Source organism: Pelodiscus sinensis, chromosome 21 (assembly GCF_049634645.1).
Source record: "Pelodiscus sinensis isolate JC-2024 chromosome 21, ASM4963464v1, whole genome shotgun sequence".
In the NCBI taxonomy this organism is placed as follows: Eukaryota; Metazoa; Chordata; order Testudines; family Trionychidae; genus Pelodiscus; species Pelodiscus sinensis.
Window position 1 is genome coordinate 9993168 of NC_134731.1, and position 25380 is coordinate 10018547.

The following is a 25380-nucleotide window of genomic DNA, read 5'->3' on the forward strand; positions in this document are numbered from 1 at the left end:
AACAGACATGCGTGTTTCACGTATGATCATGTGACTTTGGCATGGACTAGCTCATGAAAGATGTGAGCAATGTAAGGGTCAGTGTATAAACCATGCATTATTTATATGGCATGGAACTATAGTGCTACTTAGCATTTGCACAGAGCAATCCACTCGCAGGTAGCCAATATTAAAGAACAACTCTCTCTTGTAGGTGAGCACTTACGCACACCAGCAATCCCCGGAAGCCGAGTCCACCTGCATGAGTAAATAAAGGGAGAGCATGGGCCAGTCTCGCCTGCAGTGCTTTCCATTTACAGATCTCAAAGTGCCTGGGATCCCAAAGCCGGGATCAGCATCATTATCTCCACGCACCGTGTAAGCAGAGCCGCGGCAGCTGTGTAGAAAGGTGTCATTCCCCCCATGCAGAGAGAAACGCCAGTTGATTAGCCTGGCGGGATGTTCCATTGCATTCCCATGAAACAAATGCTGGACTGCTACTTGTACAACTCCCCCTCAGGCTTTTGAAAAACGGTAGAAGACAGTATATGGCTGCCGAAGGCGCAGCCTGCCAATAAGGTCCAGTAGAACCTCGCCGTTTCAAACACCTCAGGAATGGAGTTTGTTCGCAACTCCGAAGGACACTTTATGGCTGGTTTTTTTCCAAAAATGTACAACTGAATGTTGACTTAATACAGCTTTCAAACTTCACTACACAGAAGATGTTTTAAAATCAACTTAATTCAAATTAAACAAGCTCAGGAGCAGTTTCTTTATCTTGTCACTTTTTTAACTATTTTTTTTTTTTTAAGTATAGGTTGGCCCTCTCTGGTCCGGCACCCTCGGGACCTGACTGGTCCCAAATGAGGGAATTTGTCAGATCAGAAGTAGGGACGTGAAGGACTAGTCGACTATCTGATAAGCAAATGCTTATCAGATAGCTGACAGGATAGTTGATTAGTCACTCTCCCACCCTTGCTGGAGGAGGGGAGACCAGCCCCCCAGACTCCATGCAGCGCTGCTTCTTTGAAAAGCTATGTGCAGCCCAGGGCCAGTTGGGGTTGTCCCCAGGCTGCACACGGCGTTTCAAAGCAGCAGCACTGCGTGGAGCCTGGGATCCCCTGGGGACTACCTTCCCCCCCCCCCCCCCCCCTCCGGCTGACCACAGGCTCCACCCAGCGCTTTTGCCTTTGAAGTGTAGCAACCCCTAGGGCTGTTGCTACACTTCAAAGGCGGAGGCACCCTATCGACTAATCAAACAGTCTATATAAACTGCATCGACTATTTGATTAATGAATTACCCGATACTTAACATCCTTAATCAGGGGAGGTCCCCTGCCACTGGCCTCACAGGACACTCCTGCTGGCTCTGCTCCCGCCCTGCTGCCACAGAGCCTGGGGCTTGGCTCTGGCCAGCTTCTGCCAGCTGGCTGGTCTCTCTAGGGACGGAACTCCCCAGCTGCCACGGACCAGCTTCTGTCCTGCCTGGCTGGAGCTTCCCAGAAATGCGTCAGAGCTCCGTGGCTGCCTGGCTGCTCCCGCACCAGGCCAGGATTCCACAGCTGCCCTGCTGCTGTTGCGCCCCCACTGGGGACTTCCCACAAATGCGGCTCCCCGGGTGCCCTGCTGCTGCCACACCGGTCAGAACTCCGCAGCTGCCCCGCTGTGCTGCACCCATACGGGCAGGGCTCGACAAATAATACAATCTACTCGCCCGTGGCAAGTAGATTGTAACCCGGAAGAGCCAGGTTCGGGCGATCTGCATGTGCGCAGAACGATCTGCACATGTGCAGATCGCCGGACAGCGCGGCTGGCGAGTGGGGTTCGCTGCGGTTCGGCGAGCCCTGCATATGGGACTCCCCAGGATGGGGGTCACCAGTCCTGCTGCTGGACTCCTCACTTGCTTGCACTCCCGGGTGCCAGGGCCTTGGACTACACTAGGGAGTTATTTTGAAATAACCTCCCCCCTTTATTTCAAAATAATAAGCGGAGCTTCCACACTACCAACCCTGCTATTTGGAAATAACGGGCTGGTTATTTCTAAATCCGTATTCCTGCTTTCTTCAGGGGATACTAGTTATTCCGAAACAGTGTTAGTGTGAACGCGCCGCTATTTCGAAATAACTACTCCCCAGAGCAATTCAAGTAATTACTCCCCAGTGCTTCCTGGGGCTCCCAGTTGAGGTAGCGTGCCTGCAATAACGGAGCCTGCCTCAGACTAATTTCAAGGCTCCCCCATAGGGTGGACACGCTATTTCAATGTTGTTATTTCAGGAGCCATTATTTCAAATGTAATTGTTTCAAAATAATGTCCTAGTGCAGACATGTCCTAAGGTGCCACAGGACTCCTGTTTTTGCAGATACTAACACAATGACCCTTTGTAAACTAAGCAGTGTGAGCCACGGTTGTTACGGGGGTGGAAGACGTCCACTGAAAACCCAACATGCTGCAGGAAGTTGTTCCGGTGAATCAGTAAGTGGCATATTTCTTTCTAGCACAGTATGAAACCAGTGCAGTGTTAGGGTCCAGTGTGATGTGGGGAGTTACTAACTTTCAGAGAGACTGAAAAATCCACTCCCTTAACTTGCCAATGAGGATCTTCGGCAAGCAACTGGGCCTATATCATTAGCTGCTGCACACTATCAATTTTTCTTTAAGAAAAAACATTCTGAAGGCTTCTGAAGATAACTTTACGCAGGAACTGAACATAAGCACAAATCAGTGCAGCTTTAGTTAGATACCTGTGCTATTTTACAGTATAATTGTCAAGCAATTGCTATGTTCCATCTCAATCGTTGATGCGCTGGGGGGCGGGGAGACTGGAGAGAGGGGAAGAAGGTAAACAGGGTATGTGTGAAGGAATTCAGGAACAAAGCTTTGTAAATCATTTGTGGGACCTTCTGAAATAAAAGGAACCAGACAGATATTAAATATGTCTATTCAATTACTTTGTTACCGTTAGTGTTATTATGTAGGTTTTACTGAATGAACAAAGCCGAGGGGCCAAATAAAAAACATCATATAAAAGTTGGAAATGAATAGTTTGTATATGTGTACGAGAGAACATCAGGGAGGGTAGCAATTCATGTGTAGATTTTCACCATCCACGTCAAGAATAATTATGTGCACCAAGGCATGTGGAAATGTGCACCACCTGTAGAAACAAAAAATCTAGCTGTGGGCACTCTGCTAATCATTTGGGTGGCATGATCCTCTCCTGAGTGGCAGCACAAGTGCACAGCTGACAGAGAACACCAGTGGATAGAATGGAATAAACACATAATATGTATTCTGTATTTCCAAATCTAAATTATGCTTTCGCCTTAGAGTCGGGTGTCATGTTTAAAAAAAGGAAGAAGGACGATCCAGGGAACTACAGACCAGTCAGCCTTACCTCAGTCCCTGGCAAAATCATGGAGGGGATCCTCAAGGAATCCAGTTTGAAGCACTTGGAAGAGGGGAAAGTAATCAGGAATAGTCAACATGGATTCACGAAGGGCAAGTCGTGCCTGACCCATCTGATTACCTTCTATGATGAGGTAACAGGCTCTATAAATATGGGAAAGTCAGTGGATGTGATATACTTTGACTTTAGCAAGGCTTTTGATACGGTCTCTCATAACATTTTTGCCAGTAAGTTAAGGGAATATGGATTGGATAAATGGACTATAAGATGGATAGAAAGCTGGCTAGACTGTTGGGCCCAACGGGTAGTGATCAACTGCTCGATGTCAGGTTGGCAGTTGGTTTCTAGTGGAGTGCCCCAAGGATCTGTTCTCGGACAGGTTTTGTTCAACATCTTTATTAATGACCTGGATGAGGGGATGGATTGCACCCTCAGCAAGTTCGCAGATGACACTACGCTAGGGGGAAAGGTAGATACGCTGGAGGGCAGGGTTAGAGTCCAGAGTCACCTTGGCAGATTAGAGGATTGGGCCAAAAGAAATCTGATGAGGTTCAACAAGGACAAGTGTAGAGTCCTGCCCTTGGGCTGGAAGAATCCCAAGCATTGTTACAGGCTGGGGACTGAATGGCTAAGTAGCAGTTCTGCAGAAAAGGACCTGGGGGGTTACAGTGGATGAGACACTGGATATGAGTCAACAGTGTGCCCTTTTAGCCAAGAAGGCTAATGGCATATTAGGGTGCATTAGGAGGAGCATTGCCAGCACATACAGAGACATGATTATTCCCCTTTTTTCAGCTCTGGTGAGGCCACATCTAGAATAGTGTGTCCAGTTCTGGGCCCCCCGCTATAGAAAGGATGTGGACACATTGGAGAGGGTCCAGCAGAGGGCGACAAAAATGATTAGGGGGCTGGAGCATATGACCTGTGAGGAGAGACTGAAGGATTTTGGGTTTGTTTAGTCTGCAGAAGAGAAGAGCGAAGCGGGATTTGACAGCAGCCTTCAACTTCCTGAAGGGAGGTTCCAAAGAGGACGGAGAAAGGCTGTTCACAGTAGTGATGGATGGCAGAACAAGAAGCAATGGTCTCTAGGTTGGTTATTAAGAAAAACTGTTTCACTAGGAGGGTGGTGAAGCACTGGAATGGGTTCCCTAGGGAGATGGTGGAATCTCCATCCCTGGAGGTTAAGTCTCGGCTTGACAAAGCCCTGGCTGGGTTGATTGGTCCTGCCTTGGGCAGGGAGCTGGACTTGATGACCTCCTGAGGTCTCTTCCAGCTCTATGATTCTATGATTTATTCTAATCTATATTGAAAATTATATATGTTTATAAATGTAATTAAGCAAGCATTCCCTCCACACTTCAGGTTACACCAGCAAGATAATTTGTCCTCATTCAAAACTCGAGACTCCACCAACTCATTCAAGCCACTTTGAGAACCTACAAATATTTTTTTCTTCATGTTTCTGCCTGCATCAACACATGGAAGGATTATGATCATTTTCATTTCAAGCACTGTCATTCTGATTTAGTGCAATGTTTTTCATCTGCTCAAGGTAAAGAGGAATTAAGCCAGACAAATGAAATAATGCACTATAATCTAACATTTGGCAATTCAGATTAGTTTCGGGGAGAAAGGAAATTAAACAAGGATGACATTCAACCACACACATCTGGGTTGGGTTTTGACCCTCCCTCCCACATCTGCAAACTTTGCAGCTCTATCAAGTCTTTAGCTCGTCCCTGAAAGCAAACTGGGTAAGTTGGCCTAATTCCCCAAATTATTTATACATGTTGCACAACTCGTACAATATTTTGCTTTCTGAAGCAAAAAAAACCTCTTAGCTGCTGGTAAACTGTCAGGTACTATTATTTTAAATACCCTTGTGAAATCTAAGAGCCAGAAACATGCTCATGCAGATTTACTACCTTCCCCCATATAAATTAACAGAGACAAATGCATGCAGCATGCCAGACTGTTGGGAAAAAAATACTGCCCTCATATTGAGCTTTGCTTGCAACAGAATTAAACAAAGAAATAAATAACCTTTAACCATTTCCCCCTTTTTCTGTAGAAGATGCACCCCCTAGATCCCTAAGCAAGTTTTTTCCTCCCCAAATGCAGTTAAAGTGCTGTTCATTTATTAATAAAATACACTCAAAAGCCAAGCAAATCCTTAATTCTTTGGCCTTGTCTACAGTTGTCTTTAACCTGAGTTTGGAAATGGCATTTAAACACGGAGCCGATGGCCCTTGCTCTTAACTAGCTTTGTCCAGTGAGTGTGGCACAGACAGACCATAAACTGTGTTTCATAACAGTGTGTTAGCCTGGAACATGATTTTCAAACTTTGGTGTAACCAAGGCTTCAATCCTGCAGTGACACCTGCATAGACAGCCCCATTCCCAAATGGTGTGCCACTCAAAAGTTTGCTCCCTGCCCACTTCTGAATGATAATTAGCATTAGATCACAATTCAACTAGGGACTTAAGCACATGCCTCACTTTAAGCATGCAAATACTCCCAGACTTCGATGAGATTATCCATGTATACTGTGACTGCTCTCAGGGTTGAACTGGAGATGTCCACAGCTAAAAAATGTGAACTACAACAGCTTGACCTAAAGATGTCTATCTGGGGCCACAGTGGAGTAGGCAAAGAGACGTCTTGTAACACACATTCCACTATGAACAGCGCTCCCAGTAAACAGTGTGCTTGTGCTCAAGAGAGCTGATTAGCAGAGCGCCCACCGAGAGGTTTGTGTGTCTCTGGTTGGTGCATATTCACACATGGCTGGGTGCACATAAAATTTATTCTGCACACTGATAGGAAAAATAGCTGGAAAAGATTAGCAGGATCACTGGATATGGATTATACTTATAGCAAGGCATGCATTTAAGACCCTTGCCAAGTGCTTCCCAATGTATAACAATACTAGCCTATCAAACAGGGGCTAACATATTACGCTCTGTGATAATTATCAATGCCCTACTGTGCAAAAACAAGTATCAGTGCCCATAATTCTCCCCTCGCCCCAGCAGTGAAGTCTTTAAAAAGTCTTCTTTAGCAATTACAGCTAATAAAACTACAATTTTATTCAACACACACGTATCATTGAAACTAATTTTGCTCCATCAGGGCTGAAATTAAAACCGTCATTCAATCACATTAATCTCAGAGCTTGCTTACCAGCCGTGACATGGCAGCAAGCGTCCCAAATGCTTGCCAACAAGCACAGCGACAAGTCCTGGACATCCAATGTCCCTGCAAAAATCAACACATTATTCAACTCTTAGTGCAGTGGGAGAGACATGAAAATGAAAATGAGTGGTGTCCTCTACAAAGCACAGAGCTGTCCACAGTGTGACAAATTAAACAACACAGGCAGGAAGAAACCTGTATAGGTTTTTTCTTCACCGGGGGGAAAAAAAAAAGCTGCACTCTTTCCTCAGGTTCCCAGCTTGCATGAGGCAAAATCTTAGTGAAAACCAAGAAGTGTGAAGCTTACAAAGATGCTAATAGCAAGTAAGTAGAAACGCTATGAGGGAGATGAGGGTTTACCTTGACCTGTTTCTACTTTGTGTTAAAACCACTACCTTGTCTTCAGTGCAAAAAAAGGGGGTATTTTTCAACCTCAAGATAATAAACACGCAGGAGCTATCCTGATGCAAAAACACTTCAGTAGCCACTTCACAGTTTTATTCAAGGTAAACTCAGTCAGGTCAATCCCACAGAGTAAAACTGAAGATCAACTCCCCAGCCCCAGTCTTCACTATGTTTTACCTCAGGTTAGCTCATGCTGTTACTCACTTGACTCTACTAGATAGACAGACAGACAGACAGACAGACAAATAAAATAAAAGCAATTTTTTTAGCGCAGAAGACAAGGCTTAAAACTTTTGTCTTAATGAGGATTTTACCTCAAGTTTACTAACACCAGGTAAAAAACACAAATCTTTTCTCCGAGCAAAAAGACTAGGCTTCTACGCATAAATTGCAAACCTAAGGGATTCTAGTACTGCTTCCCTTTCTCCTCCACCCACATGGTCCCTTAACCAAGGTGAACCGTTGTATGCAACTGGATAACCAGCAGAGAAGAACCGTAGAAAGGGAGAGTGAAGAAAAACAAATAGGGCTAGTCCCACTAAAACAGAGGAATGTACAGTTTATACTGATAAAGATCTAATTCTCTATTCAGCAGCATGGGATGCATTAAATAAACCCTACAGTAACATTCCTCAAAAGTGACAGAAATGTAGCCGTGTTAGTCTGGGGTAGCTGAAGCAAAATGCAGGGGGGCAGGAGTTTGGACAAAAAAGGAAGCTAGGGAAAGAGAAGGAAAACTGTTCTGGTCAGGCTAGCCGACAGAATCGCCAGGCCCCTGGGCCAGGCAGGGGGGGGACTCTGAGCTCCCAGATGCAATGGGGCCTAGGATAGAAGGGGCAGGACAGATGGCCCTCAGTACCAATCAGACTGCACCTCTCCCTTCTCTCCAGCGCTGCCCGGAGCATGCTGTACAGGACGGCAGTTTAAAGGACCCAGGATTTCTAGCCACAGAAACATAGGGCCCTTGGCCAGTTGCACCTTTCCTCCCCCGTTTGCAGGCCTGCCTTAAATAGCTGTTTAAAGGGATGTGGCAGTACAGTAGGCCTCAGACTCAGCTGCTCGCTAGGCCAAGGGTGATGAACCTAAGGCTCGGGGGCCAGATGCGGCCCCCAGGCTTGCCTGGATCCAGCCCCGGAGGCTCAGGTCTCCCCCCTACTTCTTTTTCTGTGGATCAGCAGCTCCCAACCCAAAAAAGATTCCTCGCCCCTGCTCTAGACACTGACAATTCCCCATTTCTTCACACAGACTGCAAGACAGGGGCAGGGCAAACTGGTCTAGCAAATGGTCATCACAGCACATTTAAGGTTTGTCTATACTACACAGCTGAAAGCACCAAGGCTGTGTGGGGATAGCCCTGTCGCTCAGCGTGTGTGAACGATGTTGGTTGGCACTTCTGTCGACAAAATACTTCCACCCCTCACGAGGTGTTTTGCTTTGGCAGGAGCAGAGTGCTGCCGAGAAAGCTGTGTTCACAATTTCACTTGCTGCAGCAAAACTTTGTTATTCATGGGTTGTTGTTGGTAGGGTTGCCAGATCGTTTCAACAGAAATACCGGACACACTTGACATTACCTCACAATCTACATTACATCTTATTTAGAAAATACCGGACATTTATATTTTCTTAATTTGTTTCCCAAACAGAAAGCTCAAATACTGGACTGTCCAGTTCAAAACAGAACATCTGGCAACCCTAGTTGTTGGGTTTTTTTAAGCACCCATGAATGACAAAAATTTTGTCAATCACAAGCAAATGGAGACCTAGCCTTACCCTGATCACTTTTCCACATGGATTAGTGAAGTATTTCTCAATTCTCCTAGCTTCTATTAATTTGCTAATAAGTAGTATTGTTAATTGCAGCTAGGGTTGCCAAATGGTTTCAACAAAAATACCGGGCACGCTTGACATTACATCACAATCTACATTACATCTTATTTAGAAAATACCGGACATTTATATTTTCTCAGCTTGTTTCCCAAACAGAAAGCTCAAATACTGGACTGCCCGGTTCAAAACCGGACACCTGACAACCCTAATTGCAGCATTAAAAAACTGTGAGCAGGGCACAAAACAAATCATTTTTAAATTTATGATTTCTAAACCAATCTGTAATTAGTTTCTGTAATTTGAAACTACAGGGTTTACATTTCCAAGCTTCTCTTGATAACAAAGGCTAAATATTTTTTAACGAAATAGAGACTCTCATATTACCAGGAACTCAAGCTTTAAGAAAAAAATACCATCTATCACAGAATTTGAGATGCACCTGCAAAAGCTGGCAACAATTTAGAATTTACCCAAGTTCCACGATTCAATCACAGTTGCTCTCACATGCAGTTAAATCTGTCCCACATGTCCCAGCCTGCATTAAAAAATCCTGTCACCCAAAATTAAGCTTTAAAAGTGTCACCCAGTAAGAAGGGGGCTATAGAAGTGTTTTCCCCCCTTTACTATGAACTCTGAGGCTATGCCACCACCAGGGTACTGGATAGAACATTGCTCCTTCAGCATTTTAGCTAGCCAGGTGCAAGCCAGTTTGTGATTTTACTTTCACGGAACATTAGCTGCCGTCAGCAGGAATAATTCTTTTTCCTTTCAAAGTGCTCGTTTGCATATTAAAGCCAGGAGAACTAAAAAGTTGCAATCTGTTTTCTTTTCCAAACAGTACTTAAGATGTAGTGCCCATTAGGCCTGGTTTTCAGACGAAGTTTGTAGTGATATAACTGTTTCATTTAGGGGTGTGAGTTTTCACTATATAGTTATATATTTAGTGTTTTATATATCTAGTTAGTAGATTTATAACTACATACCTATAATTCTAACTATACAGTTATACTAGCAAGTGGGGCCCATCATTGACCAGGCAAAGTTATTTTGCATAAATTACACTTATAGGAAAACATACGAACGGCCGTAGTGGGTCAGACCAAAGGTCCATGTAGCCCAGTATCCTGTCTGCCGACAGTGGAGATGTCTAATACCAGATGCCCCAAGAGGGAGAGAACACAACAGGTAATCATCACATGGTCCCTCGCCTGTCATCCATTTCCAGACAAACAGATGCTAAGGACACCATTCCTACTCATCCTGGCTAATAGCCATTGATGAACCTAACCTCCATGAACTTATTTAGCTGTTTTTTAACCCTTTTATAGTTCTGGTCTTCACAACATCCTCTGGCAAGGAGTTCCACAGGTTGACTGTGCGCTGCATGAAGAAAAACTTCCTTTTGTTTGTTTTAAACCTGCTACCTATTAATTTCATTTGCTGACCCCTAGTTCTTATATTATGGGAACAAGTAAATAACTTTTTCTTAACACGTTTTCCACACCAGTCATGATTTTATAGACCGCTACCGAATCCCCTTTTAGTCTCCTCTTTTCTAAAATGAAAGTTCAAGAAATTAAATGTCATAGAATTTTTTATTAATGTGCTTGCAAAAGGAAAGTAAAAAAACAGTTGTAAATTTGTAGGATTTCAAGCATTATTCATTTTATTGAATACTTACCATACATACTAAATTTGAATCAGAAACTCGTAAAGCTTCCATTACTCTTTCTGTAACTAATTTGAATTAGTCTGTGATTTGTAAAAGAACAAACTTTCTTTGCATTAAAATGACAGGTGAAGAGGCGACTCGATTTTAATTTTGTTAGCAAATACTTTTCATGAACTCTAAGCATAATAGTCAGGACTTTTTTCTGATGAAAAACAAAAATAAATATTTAAACCTTTCACCCAGCCTATTCTGGTGTAAAAAGTAGTGCATTCAGCTAATTTAAGTGGCAGGATTGTTTATGCAAATTTGTATTTGCAGGTAACCGCGAAGTATGGCTTTCTTTTGCACAAACAAATCCACAAACAAAAAACTCTTCAAAATATATGAGATATTTAGTTTTGTATATATCTAGTTAATATATTTATAGCTATATACCTATAGTTTTAACTATATAGTATTACCCACCCACACCCTGGCCTCTAGAGGGGAGGCAATTATATCGGTACACAGGTGCATTATACTTATATGCAATAAGTTATTTCCCTTCCAATGCAGGAATGCGGCTACATCAGTATAAGCACTTTTAGGATGACACACATGCATCCACATCACAGGGGTTGAACCATTTTAGCCCTCCATTAGTTTTGTGTGTGTGCGTGCGTGCATGCGCACGCACACGAGGTCTCAGTTTAAAAAGATAATTTTTTTCCTGTGGCATAAAGCTCTGCTCTAAATAGCATGGCTGATTAAAAAGACATGTCTAAAACATTTGCCCTCCTCTCTCGGCTTCACTAAAGAGGCTTTCGTCATTTGAAATGATACTGTAATTAAATTAAGCTCAATCTAGACCGGTTTGCTGTGTCACAATGACAGGAAGCTGGCTACCAGGCCAAGAGGGCCCAAGGAATTTTCCACCCAAACAGCACTGCATTTAGAACTGTGGCAGTAAACAGGAGATTTTTAAATGCAGCAACTTGTAATTAGAGCATGACTTTAATTATTGTGAGAATCCCTCCATCCCAGTGCAAACGGTTGTTGCTTATTAAAAACCAAACAATAGAAATAATAATAAAATTTATACAGGCAGGCAAAGTCTTTAATAAGAAAAACAAAATAATCATCCCTAGCTGTTACATAATTTTCATCTGCAGACCTCCAAGTGCTTTATAAAGGAGGTCGGTATCATTACCCCCGTCTTATTGATGGGGAAACTGAGGCACAGAGCAGTGAACTGATTTGCCCAAGGTCACCTTGCAAGACAGTGGCAGACCTACCACCAGAACATACCTCTGAGTGCCACTCTAGGGCTCTAGGCACTACGATATGCTGTTTCCACGATTAGTTTTTCCCTTTAATCTCTTTTTCAACATTTTAAATCCATGTAGCAGCACTGAAAAGCCATCAGCTCTGAAGGCTGCAGCCCTGCTAGACACAGGGCAGGTATGACATAGAACTGGGAATGGAAGTGCAAACTTGCCCCACACTCAGATGAGGGAGCTGAAGGAATTTCATTGCCAAGGCAACTATACAGGCCCACGAATTGGGGACCGGAGTGGGGGGGAGGGAGGAGTGACATTTGCCCTGGAACCCAGCAATTCAAAGAGGCTCAGCTGCCTGCTGCTGCTATTGTGGCAACGTCTGGAACCCAAGGCCCATTAAATTGCCACCAAAGCGCCGTGCCACACATAGAATTCTAGAGCTGGAAGAGACCTCAGGAGGTCATCAAGTCCAGCCCCCCGCTCAAGGCAGGACCAATCCCAGGCAGCTCTGAGGGCCTGGAGGGGGAGCACTGTGGTCCAGGGGTCACAGAGCAGGCTGCCCTGAGTGCTGCCCCTTCCACCTGAGGCCACGCCTCTTCCAGGAGCACAGAGTCCTCCCCCCCGCCCACGCCTTGTTCAGGGGCTCTCAGAGGCTGTTGGCTCCCCCGCAAATACAGTCCTTATCCACTCCACTGAAACTGCCAAGTTAGCAACTCTCAGCCTTATCCAAAGCGGATTGAAGGCAATAAACTTCAGAGCAAGCCCTTCTAATGGCATCATTTGTGATGCGGTCACTTGTCCCCTGGGCTGGGAAATCCACTGACACTGCCCACACCTTCCACCCTGGCCAACCAATATGCAGACTGTAAGTACTCTCAGCCTCACCAACAACCTGAGCTCTGTTTGAGAGGTTGTGACCTAAAGACAACGGGCTCTCTGTCTCTTCTTACAAATCTACAGCCAGGTCTCCTGAATCATGCTACCACATGTGATGCTTTGTAAATGTAACCTCCAAGCCTTTTGGGTGTGGTGTACTGTCCCATTGAGTGGCACTGAGATCACTGCTCAACACCCTTGGCTAATAGCCAGCTGTCTTTTAGGTCACGTGGTAGAGGCCCATGCACTAAGCTCCAGAGGTCCCAGGTTCAATTCCGCCTGTCGGGTGTTTACTTCAGAGACATTTTTTAAAGTATTTTTTCATTATAAATGGTGAAAGACAATGGAAACGAGAATTCTCCTCCAGAGATTTACTGGGAACAGGCCACCACAATTACACAAGGGAAACATGTAAGGTGACTCAGACTAACCAGCTAGGCACTAACCACAATGTATTATAGAGTCTGAACTCTCTCCCACTAAAGTCACGCTCAGTATTTGAAATTTTGGCTTGAAGGGAGTCTTCACTCTTAAACCTGGCTACATCGGCACATTGTGACTATCAGTTAATATTACCAAGAGAGTATTGTCTAATGGTCTAAGCTAAGGTCTAGTTTGTTTCCAGTTCTGCCACTGAACTGTATGACTTGGAGTGAGTTCTAATCCCTCTGTGCTTCAGCACGTCAACTGGATATGGCAAAGCTTAGAGTAAATAATAAAACAGAGGAGAGAGTGTTTTAACTGTTTGGGAAGCACTTTCAGGTCCTCAGGTGAAGTGTGGGCTCCCCTCCCCCATAATCACTTTTTCTGTTGATATAACCAGGGCTCGACAAATAATGTAATCTACTCGCCCATGGTGAGTAGATTACGACCCAGAAGAGCCAGCGCAGAGCGATCTGCGCATGCACAGAACGGCGTGAAACCGAGCAGCTGGCGAGCGGGGCTTGCCCCCGCTTGGCGAGCCTTGGATAGAACAATAAATATTAGGAATATAAAATCCAGTTTAATACGTTAGCTGGTTAAACGTTATGTTTAACTGGTTAACCGCTTACAAGGGGGAGGGAGGGAGCAGGCGGGGCTGGAGCACCCCAGTCTGCAGTACACTGCTCTGAGGGCTGCTCTAGCCAGGCTTGAAGATAGGGTTGCCAGGTGTCCGGTATTGACCCGGACTGTCCGGTATTTTCAGCTCCTGTCCGGTTTAAAAAAAAATTCACCTAAAATGTCCGGTATTTTCAGAATTTTTCCCTGGACAGAAGGCGAAAATGCCAGGCATCTGGCAACCCTACAGACATTCAGCAGCCGGCCTCTCCCCTCCTCTCCCCTGAGCCCCTCCCTGGCCCCCAACACCTCCAGCCCCCCAACCCCATGCTTACCTGGTTCCCCAAGGCTGCCAGCACAAAATGGCTGCGAGCCAAAAGACCTAGGGAAAGCAATGCTTTCCCTGGGTCTTAGTGCTCAACTGCTCCCCTGTTCCTATCCGTGCACTTAAAGGGGACATGCTGTTTTAATGCTGGTTTTCTTATTTATTCATTTATTTTTGCTCAACAACTTTGGTCTCCCCCCCCCCTTTTTTTCCCCCTTCAACAGAATTTTTTCCCATTTTTGGGGGGTGGGGGTGGGGGAGAGAAGGGGTGTTCGGTATTTTTGTTTCAACCATCTGGCAACCCTACTAGAGGACCCCCTGCCTGCAGCAGATCCCACCAGGTTGGAGCAGCCTCCTGCCCACAGTGGGTGGGAGGCCGCTCCAGGTCCCGCCCTGTTAACCGTAAACGGTAAGCATTTCCTGGTAAGGGTGTTGCTTACAAATCATGAGCAACCATTCTGTTTACTATCAACAAACACATCAAATGCTAGGTATAAAGAAAAAAAAGATACCATGAAAGACCACATGGTAGAAAAAGCAAACAAGAATCCTCTCTGCTCTGCACTCCAAAATGGTAGAACATCCATGAGAGACATCATCGCTAGAATCCACATGTATTTATGCTTTCCTGAACTGGGGCCAACCTGAGGAAGAACTTTTAAAGATGGCTCAACTTCTTGGGTCCCCATTACCCCTTAATAGCTGTGTTTTCACACTGAAAACAATGGTCCTTAAGCATGTGACAAACGCTTTCCTGAAGAGAGAGAGAGATACTTCAGAACATTTCTGAACTGGGCACTAAAGAGGTTCCACTGGTCAACACAATCCTTAACACATCCCACGTGTCCATGTTACTATAGCACACTAACCAATGAAGAACTAATGAACTCTTGTTTATCCAGTCCATGACACATCTGGAAAAATACACAAAGCAGAAGCATCTTTATGACATCTGTGAGCGCAAACACACAACAGTAAATTATAGCTCTCTTTCCTCTACTAAATGTACCAGAATAACCCTTCAGGCTTTCACTCAATGCCGGTGCAACACATCAAAGCACAAAACCAATCTTATTTATTTTAAGAAAGTATTTTTGGCTAAGACAGGATTGAATCAAAAAAACCCAACCCCAAGTATGATTTTTCTTTTTTTAAAAAAAAAGATGCCATTGCACTCAATCCCTGTGTAGGACAGACACAGGTAAGTAGATCTGATTAGGAGACATCCTGTGCAAAGTAACAGGATAGAGTTTAAAGACTTTCCCACTGCCCTTTTGTAAATACCTGCTGAGTAAGTGTGAAGATAAGACAAGTATTACATTACTATGTTTCCTGATGCATGAAGGGCTTTTTTTATTGCACGGGGTTTAAAAAAATATGAACAATTGCCACAGTCAGCTTCAGAAAAAGGCTCAGCTGCAAAATGAAACAGGGTAGTTTATTAGCAAAGAAAAACTCATCTAAGTTTCCCTGGCTGTAATGAAAAGAAGTTTCGTTTTATTTCCTGCTAGATCCTTTTTTTGTTCCTTTCATATACTGACTTGCATATTAAGTGATATTTCTCAGAACCATTTTTTTCTAGCCAGAGAAGAAATCAACTGTGATTTATATCTATGGATTTAGTTTGCTTATTGACTTATGGGGGGAAATTCATAATCCAGACACTTTTAAAAAACAATTTGTTTTTTAACTAAGAGTTGAGAATTGTCGTGCTCCTGAAAGACACCAGAATGGCAGGTCTGGAGTATGACCTACTCTTGTTATCATACAGCAAGCATGACATAGCATGGCAGGGCCAGTTTCCCCCATTCTCCCAGCTCTGCCAGAGTTCTTCAAAAGGTGAGCATCAATAGCCAATCCATCTTTGGCTTTTGTTCAGGCTGCTAACAAGGTGTAAAATTCCTGCCAATTGTAGTGGTGGGTTTATTTTATGAGAACTGAACAGAGACCCAACTCTTATACACATTTACACCTGGCATTATGATAACACTTGTGGGCTATGAACCCCATTGCTCATACACACGTAAGGAGAGAGTGTTTTGCCTCCCGAAAGCTTACAATCTTAACCAGTGATGGGCAACCAACGACCCATCGGGGTTCTATCTGTGGCCCACAAGACATTCTGGTCACTGCTGCCCATATGCGGGGCTGCCAAATTCCACTGGTTTTCGTCCACGTAGCGTTTTTCCCTACCAGTATTACGAAAGTGACACACACGTGAAATGAGGTGTGCACTGACAGCACTCAACATTCTGAGAGCCGCGTGCTCCCTTTGCAGCCAATCACAGTGCTGCTACGGTTCAGCCGACACACACCACAAATTCTAGGTCTCCTATCCCCGGAGACCGTCTCGGTGACGACAATCTTGCGACCCACTGAGATGAAGGGGGGCTCAGTCATGTTACCCACTCCACTAGCCTTGGTTGCCCATCACTGATCTAAACAGTTGAGAGACAGAGCTGAAGAGACCTGCCCAGGGCCATTCAGCAGGTCAGTAGCAGAGCTGGGAACAGAATCAGGTCTCTTGATTCCCCCCCATCCAGTTTATTATGCAACAGACCATACTGCTTCCTCCATGCATAACCTAGTAAATCTTAATAATCTACTTCATATTTTAAAGAGTTTGTCTGTCTGATCTAGAACTCCCCCTCAATGGTAAGAGCTAGGACCACCAAAGTTGGTCCACAGCAAGGGTTGGCAACCTTTTCAAACCAAAGAGCCAAACTACACCGATGTTCATAACAAGTGGTCAAAAAAGAGCTGTATAAGAATGCCCATTTGCATGACTGAAAATATACAGCTTAATATTATTGATAACTGACAATGTTAATAACAGCATAAATCAAACACTGTACTCACAAAAAGTCCTCTTGTAATTATTTAGTCTTTAAAGTGCTTCTAGACTATGTTGTTTTTTAAGTTTTTCCTGTTACAGACTAACTCAGCTACCTTCTGAAGCTTATCTACTCACGGTCTCTCTTTTTTCTTCCTCCCCCCCTTTTTTCTTCGTTTCTTTCTCTATTTTTCCTTCTCCCTGCCCCCCGTCCCCTTCCCTTATTTATTCTTAGATCTGGACTTCTAACACTCCTGTCATCTGAAGAAGTGGGCTGTGCCCATGAAAGCTCATACCACCAGCTACACCTTAGTCTTTAAGGTGCTACCAGACTATTTGTTGTTTTTAAAGTTTTTCCTGTTACAGACTAACTTGGCTAGCCCCTGAAGCTATTGTACTCACAGACTTTATTTAATGGGATTTCTGCTGCTGCATCTTTTCGCACAGTTCTTTGAAGTTTACATCATAACTGGGCAAATCCAGCTTCATGCACGCATTCAAGGGTCCTCTGTCAATCTTATGATAGAGGGCTTGGGGATGTGGCAGAGCAGGAGTCTGGGTTGCGGTGTATGAGGGGCTCAGGCAAGGGATTTGGGTGTATGATGGATTCAAACACAAGACTGGGGTATGTGGGGTGCAGGAGTGTTATGGCAGGGGACTGGGTATGAGGGGGTGCATGAGTATGGGCATGTGGAGATGTGAGGGGATCAGGGCAGAGGGTTCAGGTGTATGATATGCTCAGGGTTGGGATGGAGGGGATGCAGGAGTGTTATAACGCTGTGGCCAGATGGGGGCTGGGCCCCAATTGGGGGCTTGTTGGCCAGGCTTCATTTTTAAATAACATAAAATATTATGTCCAGCACAAAAGGTTTCAACATTGTCTTTATTTACGGCAGCAGTGGAGAACCCTTTTTGGGTTTGAAAAAATTTGTCAGGAACCACTCAAGTGAGAAGAAAAAAGGGGGAGCAGGGAGGACTGAAGTTCAAGGCCTCAGACCAGATTTAGTCTTCTGGGGTTCCCGGGTTAGTGGATTTTGTGGGCCCCCCAGGCTCTGGGGTAGGGCCAAAAATGAGGGGTTAAGTGTGCAGGCCAGGGCTGCCAGTGAATGGGATAGAAATGGGGGTGCAGGATCTGGGTGGGAGGTGGAGTGTAGGAGGGGTTAGGGTGCAAGGGTTTGGGTGGGAGGTAGGGTGCAGGAGCAGGCTGGGAGTAGGGTGTTTGGCCAGGGGAAGAGGCAGGAGTGGATTGAGGGCAGACTGCCTGGCCAAGGGGCTGGGGGGAGGCTATCTGACCAGGGGGCAGGAATCGGCTGGGGGCAGGGTGTCTGGCCTGGGGGTGGGGGTGAGGGAGGCACTTACGTGCTTTCTCACCACATGTAACATGGCCTCCTGCTGCTCCCATGCACCAGAAGGAAGCCTCCAAGCAGGATTCACAGGGGAAGCTGCAGGAAATGTTTCCCAGGAGAATGAAAATGACAACACATGGCGCTATTTTTGGTTCCTGTTTTCCCGCACACTGAGGGTACGTCTAGACAACAGGCTTTTGTCGACGGAGGCTTTGTCAACAGATACTGTCGACAAAGCTTCTGTCGACAAAAAGCGTCTAGACTACATCCAGTTCTGTCGACAAAACAAGCCGCTTTGCGACATGAGAGTATATATGCAAAGGACAGTGTAGATGCAATAAAGCCTTCTGTCCACAGAACTCTGTAGCCAAAAGGCGTTATTCCTCATAGAATGAGGTTTACCGCTGTCGACAAAACTGCCGAGTTCTGTCAACGTTATGTTGACAGAACTCGGCGGTAGTGTAGACTCAGGAATAGTCCTGTAGTCTAGACACCCTGAGAGAATGAAAAGAGCAGTACACAAGGAACCACTTTTTGCTCTGCTTGTTCCCCACATGCCGGATCTGATGGGGAAGCTCGAGGCTTTTTCTCCCCCTCCCCCACAGGAAGCCGGCACTGGCATCCCAGGCTAGGGGGGCGGGGGTCATAAAGCTATAGCACCAGCACTGACTCCCTGCTGCGGGGGGACCTGAGTTGAGGCTCCAGAAGAGCCATAGTGAGGCTCCCTAATGAGACACATTGGTTGTGCCAGGAAAACGGGATGTGCCTGGAATAGAATTGCTTCCCATGAAACCAGACAGAAAAGAGACAATCACCAAATCAAGACCAATCCTCAAAATTGACAGAACTGAATGAATGCTGAAAGTGACTGAACCAAGATGAGCCATTAAAATAAGATTATGTCTCAATAAGCCTCACAGAAAAAGGGGATAATGAACAAATTTTGGGGCACTGCTCTCTTGCCACAGCTACATCAATTCTTAAAGTTTAAAAACTAGAAGACAATGTTCTTGGAAACCAAATTGAGTATAGCCTTTTTGTTGTTGTTGTTGTTGTTAAAACGAAGCCAATGATAGGAGTTCATAGGAAGGAAGAAAAATATGCTTCATGGAATTGCAATTTTAAAAAAATGATAAAATTAATTTCATAAATATAACACTGTGTTTTTGAAAAAGGCAACCATTTCAAAAAAGCTTGTACATTTTCCTTTTATTTAAAAAATATAACTGAGTTAAGGACCCAAGCAATACTCGGTAAAACTCCTAGGGTATGTCTACACTACCACCCTAGTTCAAACTACGGTGGTTAATGTAGTCATATGAACTTGCAAATGAAGCCCGGGATTTGAATTTCCCTGGCTTCATTTGCATGTTGCCGGGTGCCGTACAGGTAGTTCGGAATAGGAAGCCTAATCCGAACTACCTAGTCCGTGCCGCAGGCACGGAGTTCGGACTAGCCGGCATTTAAAAATGGCAGCGCCCAGCAACATGCAAATGAAGCCCGGGAAATTCAAATCACGGGCTTCATTTGCAAGTTCGTATGACTACATTAACCACCCTAGTTCGAACTAGGGTGGTAGTGTAGACATACCCCCAGAGACTACATCCGTATTCTACTAATGTTGAAAAGGAGTGCTAAGGACAATAAGGACCTGAAAAACCCAAAAAGGCTAAGGAATACAGTGAAGGCTTCTATCTACTAGTAACATCGGCTATTTGCAGGGAGGGGGAGATTTTGAAATAATGAGGCAAAATAGGATTCTGTAGGGATTTTCAGGAGTGCCTAAGTGATTTAAGAGCATGAGCACTGTTTGACTTCGTGGGACTTGTGCTCCTAAAAATCACAAGGCACTTGTGACAATCCAACCCTCAACTACGGATCAATAGTTATGAGTAAATTAAATGCAGGAACTTTGTGGGTTTAGGTCAGACCTTTAAAGATTTTCTGACATAATTTAAACCGGTAAATTAAAGAAAGGACCAAGAGACCATTTGTAGGAAATACTCCTGTAATCTGTGCAATACAGAAAGCAACCATATTAGTGACCACTAATTGTGACCATTAATATTAATAAGCAAACAATGAATAATGTATTACACCCACATAGTGCCACTGCCTTCCATCCAAAGTGCTTTACAAACCCATCATGTTTCGATCACTCAAGCTCTGAGATTTATTTCATTATTATTTTTTATTTTATAAACATAAGGTCGTGGAAAACAGCACTAAAATCTATTATATGAAATATTTTTGACTGCCTGAATAGGTTTTTAATAACTACCTTGATTTTATTATCCTCAAGTCCACCCTTTATTCCCAGATTTCTAGGTATGGTATAGGAAATTTCTAGACAAGGAAATTTGCCAAGATAAATACATTATTAAAAAGAAAGCACTTCATGACACTGGTTGAAACATGCCACACATCCTCGATACTATACCAAATCGGCTGCGCTTCACTACTTCCCTACACCTAATGTGTCCTGCTGTGCCCAGGTGTCATATTGTTTTGAGGCAGCTTTAATGACCATAAACTGCACTTATTGGTGGGTAAATTGAGTTTTTATACATGTCAGCAATGGTAGTGCTCATTATTTTGACAGATACTTAGCTATTCATTTGAAAACAAGAAATGCAACAAGCTCCAGCTATATTTTTAATTACCCTTAGATTGCATTGGGATTACAGAGGCGTAATCACCAACATTTAGGTTTTTTTTTTTTTTAATGTAAGGCCCTGTGGCAACAAGACAAAAATGTATTCCAAAATCCTGGCTGTTCAACTTCCTGTATCTATTAAAATCAACCCATTGACTTGTGTGCAAAGGAACCAATCCCTCGACTTGTGTGCAAAAGGAAGTGTGTGTGTGTGTGTGTGTGTGTGTGTGTGTGTGGTTTTTTTTTTATTGTTCACAAAAAGGAGGAGCTTTCAGATGTGGACAGAGGTTTCATTTTTAATACAAAAGTAACATGATTGAATCATACTGAATCATTCTCCATAGGACCGCTGGGAATGTGGGATGAATGTAAAAACTGAGAGCTCCATAAAATACGAAGAACAAAGGTAAATTAAGCAAGAGTGTTCTAACCTTTTGAAAAAGAAAAATAAAGCATCATCATTTCAGCAGATTTAGGCAACTGCATCTGGCCAACAAAACAACAATAATGTTGTTGAAATTCTCCAAGGGGCAGCCGTTTTAGTCTTAACTGAAGAAGAAAAAAAAAAAAGAATGGTCCTGCAGCACCTTAGGGTATGTCTACACTACCACCCTAGTTCGAACTAGGGTGGTTAATGTAGTCATACGAACTTGAAAATGAAGCCCGGGATTTGGAACGAGGTGTACCAGTAGTTCGGAATAGGAATCCTAATCCGAACTACCTAGTCCGTGCCGCGTGTAGCCGCGGGCACGGAGTACGAATTAGCGGACATTTAAAAATGGCGGCGCCCGGCAAGATGCAAATGAAGCCCGGGAAATTCAAATCCCGGGCTTCATTTGCAACTTCGGTTGCCTACATTAACCACCCTAGTTCGAACTAGGGTGGTAGTGTAGACATACCCCCTAAGACTAAACAAAATGTAGATGGTATTATGAGCTTTTGTGGGCACGGCCCATTTCTTCAGATTAATGGAGCAAGGGCTAGTTATAAGAAGTTTCATTGTTCATCAGGGGATATATCAAGGTGCTCATAAAATACTTACACTTCAAGCAAGTACCCCCATGATGAATGAAAACTTTGGTTTTGGGGCGGGGGGGAGGTAAACTGAGGCCCAGAGATTAAGCAATTTGCTTCAACGCATTAAAGGCTCTGTGATAGAGCTAAGAAAACAACCCAAGAGTTTTCACCTCTACTCTAATCACTAAGCAGTCTGCCCTAGTCACTGAACTGACATAACACACTCATTTAACTGCAACCACACTTAATTGTAATTATATATATTTTACACTTGGATTTTTTTCTTAAAAGAAGGTTAATTTTTTTAGTGCGGCATAACCTGTAATTACACGAGCTTTCTAGGATTGTCATTCTTTTCTGTTCGTGTGTGTGGATTTTTCACTAACTCTCCCTTCTTTTTCCCGGGCACCCACACTGCTGCAGCGGTAATGTAAACTAAATCCTGACGTATCATTTCCCTGAAATCAACTGGTAGCTGCTGCCTTTTAACTTCTGACTAAGAGGAAGTGAAGCATGACGGACAGAGTCAGCCGTTCAGACAGACTTTGCTCTTGCATTTCCATTTTTACATTCAATAGGATATGGCCTCTCTTTCAGCAGAAAAGCTCATGCTGACTATTTTCATAAGCACCACATTAAGCCGAACACCTGAGCAAACCACAATCTCTCTTCCTCTCTCTTTCTTTTAATGGTGCAGTTCATGGCTCAACTTATTTCACCTCCCTGGCTTGTCAAAACAATTAATCTACTTAACAGGTTACAGGTATAAGTGTGAAATAAAATCTGTATAGTAATGAGATACTCCTGACACTGACCAGTTTAAATCATTCACCTTTAGCTTCCAGCACATTAAGAAGGGAATGGAAAAAGAAGTATGCTTCAACTAACATTACTAGGAAAGCAGCTTTTAAAAGGAAGTCCCCACCTAATCCATTTCTTTTTCTCTTTTAAAACCCAGAAAATCAAAACCTCCTATTTCTTTCTCTAAAGTGACCAGTAGCTGCTTTAAAAGACAAAGAGACACACACACAAATTCCTTGCTTTCAGAACTGAAAAGCACCTTTTTTTTGGCCAAAAGCTATTTTAATAGATTATGTCCCAGCAATGAATCTCTCCTAAAAAACATGATGAGAGAGCCTTGAATCATGGCAACCGGAGCTCTGTAAATCAAACAAACTGCAGAAACGAGCAAAGGGAAGATTTTGGCACTAAAGAAGAAAGTGACAGCTCTATGCATCAATCCCGATGATTGACAAGCTGTCCCCTTGATTTTTTTTTGTTAAACTTTGCTCTGTGGACTGCACTTTATTATGCCGAAATAACACAAGATACAATAATTAAGCTCTGATCTCGGTGGATTGTTCACAATGATAATTCTACCTTTGTAACTCTGCTTCAAATAAACCCCTTTTGTTCTGTCTTATTACACAGATTCTAGTATCATTCAAGTATATTAACTGTAGCCTATTACTGTCATACAGAAATGCTCCCTGAGCCATAGCAAAAGACTCCCCAGACAAAACTTTATGTCATGTTAATCCAAGCTTTAATAACTATGAGGATATATAACTGTATTCTAATTGTGCTTTGTGTTTCTGCATATAAAAAAACCCAGAAGATATCAAAAGTGACAGTGGCAGCTTTCTTCAAACAAAAACCATCAACTCCTCTTTCTGGGTCGTTGAGAGTCTGCAGCAAAAACACCACACCACACCGTCGCCCTGCATTTTTATTCAGAAGAGAGGGGCTAAAAAAGGTGTTCCATGGATAATGCCAAATCAAGTACCAGGAGGAAGGGAAAAACGTGACTGCGGTGCTGAGCGCTGATGGTGTTGCAACTAGAACAGAAATTAACACCTTCTGAAATAGCATTTACAAGGGGAAGATCAATATCATGAAAATTGTACATATTTAATTCTGGAGGGTGTGCTGAAAACATCTGATAAAGAGCATTAAGCACAGACATTCATTTGGTGACTGATGATTTTTCTTTTCTTTTCTTTTTAAAAGAAGTCTGAACAATTTACTGTATTTTCATATGTAAGTAGCAGATAGGGAGGGAACAAGTGCTCAAAGAAGTGACAAAAGGGAAAAGTCTTATCCGATTATACCTACCTCATCCCTCCTAGGGGTTGGTACAAAAGCATTCTCTACAATATTTCAGTAGTGCTATGACCAACCTGGATACAAGTGGCCTGAGAAACAAGGGTGATATCGCTTTCACCTATGAGTTTATGACCCCGGCTTTGCAATTCGATCCGTGCAGGGGAACTCATGGTTGTGGGATATAAAGAGCTCAATTGGCTTAAACAAGGGGGCAATGTTAGGACAGGGGCCAGTTTCTGTCTCAGACAATACTAGTGTTTTCCTGATAGTCTGCCTAGATAACCTCTCTCATGTCATTTCACCCCCATAATTTTGTTTTTCAGTACAAGTCAGAGCTAAAAACCCAATACAATCTGATGAGTCAAGTGGAAGAGGGGAAACCGAGGCAAGAAACGCGATGAGAATTGTGAAAGAGGTCACGTCACACAGCAGAAACAGGAATCGAGGCCAGGTCTACTGCCTCTCAATGCTGTGTCCTGTTGCTGGATTCAGCGCTTCCCTTCCTGAAAACTTGGCCCCAGTTGTAGGTATGGAGCACTTTAAAAAAAGGCATATAAAGCTTTTAACAACTTTCAGTTAACAGATTCTCCCTCACTGTGGACAAGTTTTAGGATACAAAAACATTTTTAATGATTCTCTCCCTCAGATTTGTCCATTCAGCCTATTCTTCAGTACCCATCAACAATTAATTGTGTTATTTTCTTGCCTCACGCACTGTTTAGCAAATACTTGGAAAACCTGTTTAAAAAAAAAGCAACTTCAGTGGTTATTAGCCAGAACGCTTCTGAAATGCTTTATTTTCTGTTCTCTCATCACAGAACCCAGAGGCTTTTCCCAATGCATTAATGCCAGTGAGTAAATAGCTAATGGAAAATAAATATTTTACATTATTTACTCGTTACTGATTTATGCCTCTTAATCACCACAGAGGCTCACTTTGTAATGTTACATAAATGGCCTCCATATTTTACAGAGGGATTACTGACAACTCAAATAAGATTCTACATTTCTCCTTATAAAGTGCTCTGCAGAAATACAAAATGCCTTGTTAAAACAACTAAAATTATTATCAATCAGGAAAAGTCCCTTTCAGCTTTTGCTGGCTCGGTGTCATTTAAACCTATGAAAGAAAACAAACTTTTAAAAAAATAATATTTTTAAATTGCACAAGATTGAATCTCTCTCTAGCAAATTACCACATAAAAGCAGCTCTTGGGAACAGATGTATATGGAGCCATTATTTATGGTTCCATCCTTGTCAGATATTTCAAGGGAACCCATATTTGCCTGAAGCACAGACAAGAAAAGCTCACTGATGGAGACCTATAGGCTTTTGTAGGCTACTCACAAGTTGTACTGGCTTTATCAAGGGAGATTCGGTTCCAGCTCCAGCACTGATGTTACAAGGTTGTGGGCAGTAATCTTTCTTTTAAAGGGC

General features: G+C 43.5%; 1 protein-coding gene across 26 annotated transcripts in view; it reads right to left on the reverse strand.

The window, feature by feature from the left end:
• The window catches only part of MSI2 (musashi RNA binding protein 2), a 470472-nt gene that overhangs the window by 231680 nt on the left and 213412 nt on the right, over positions 1-25380 (reverse strand). For 18 of the 26 annotated variants that reach the window (XM_075904806.1, XM_075904825.1, XM_075904813.1 and 15 more), the window contains one exon: positions 6571-6645. The exons of the other annotated variants lie outside the window; for them this stretch is intronic. In XM_075904806.1, coding sequence (XP_075760921.1) covers positions 6571-6645 — 75 coding nt within the window. The remainder of the gene's footprint in view (positions 1-6570; positions 6646-25380) is intronic. 26 annotated transcript variants of the gene reach the window in all.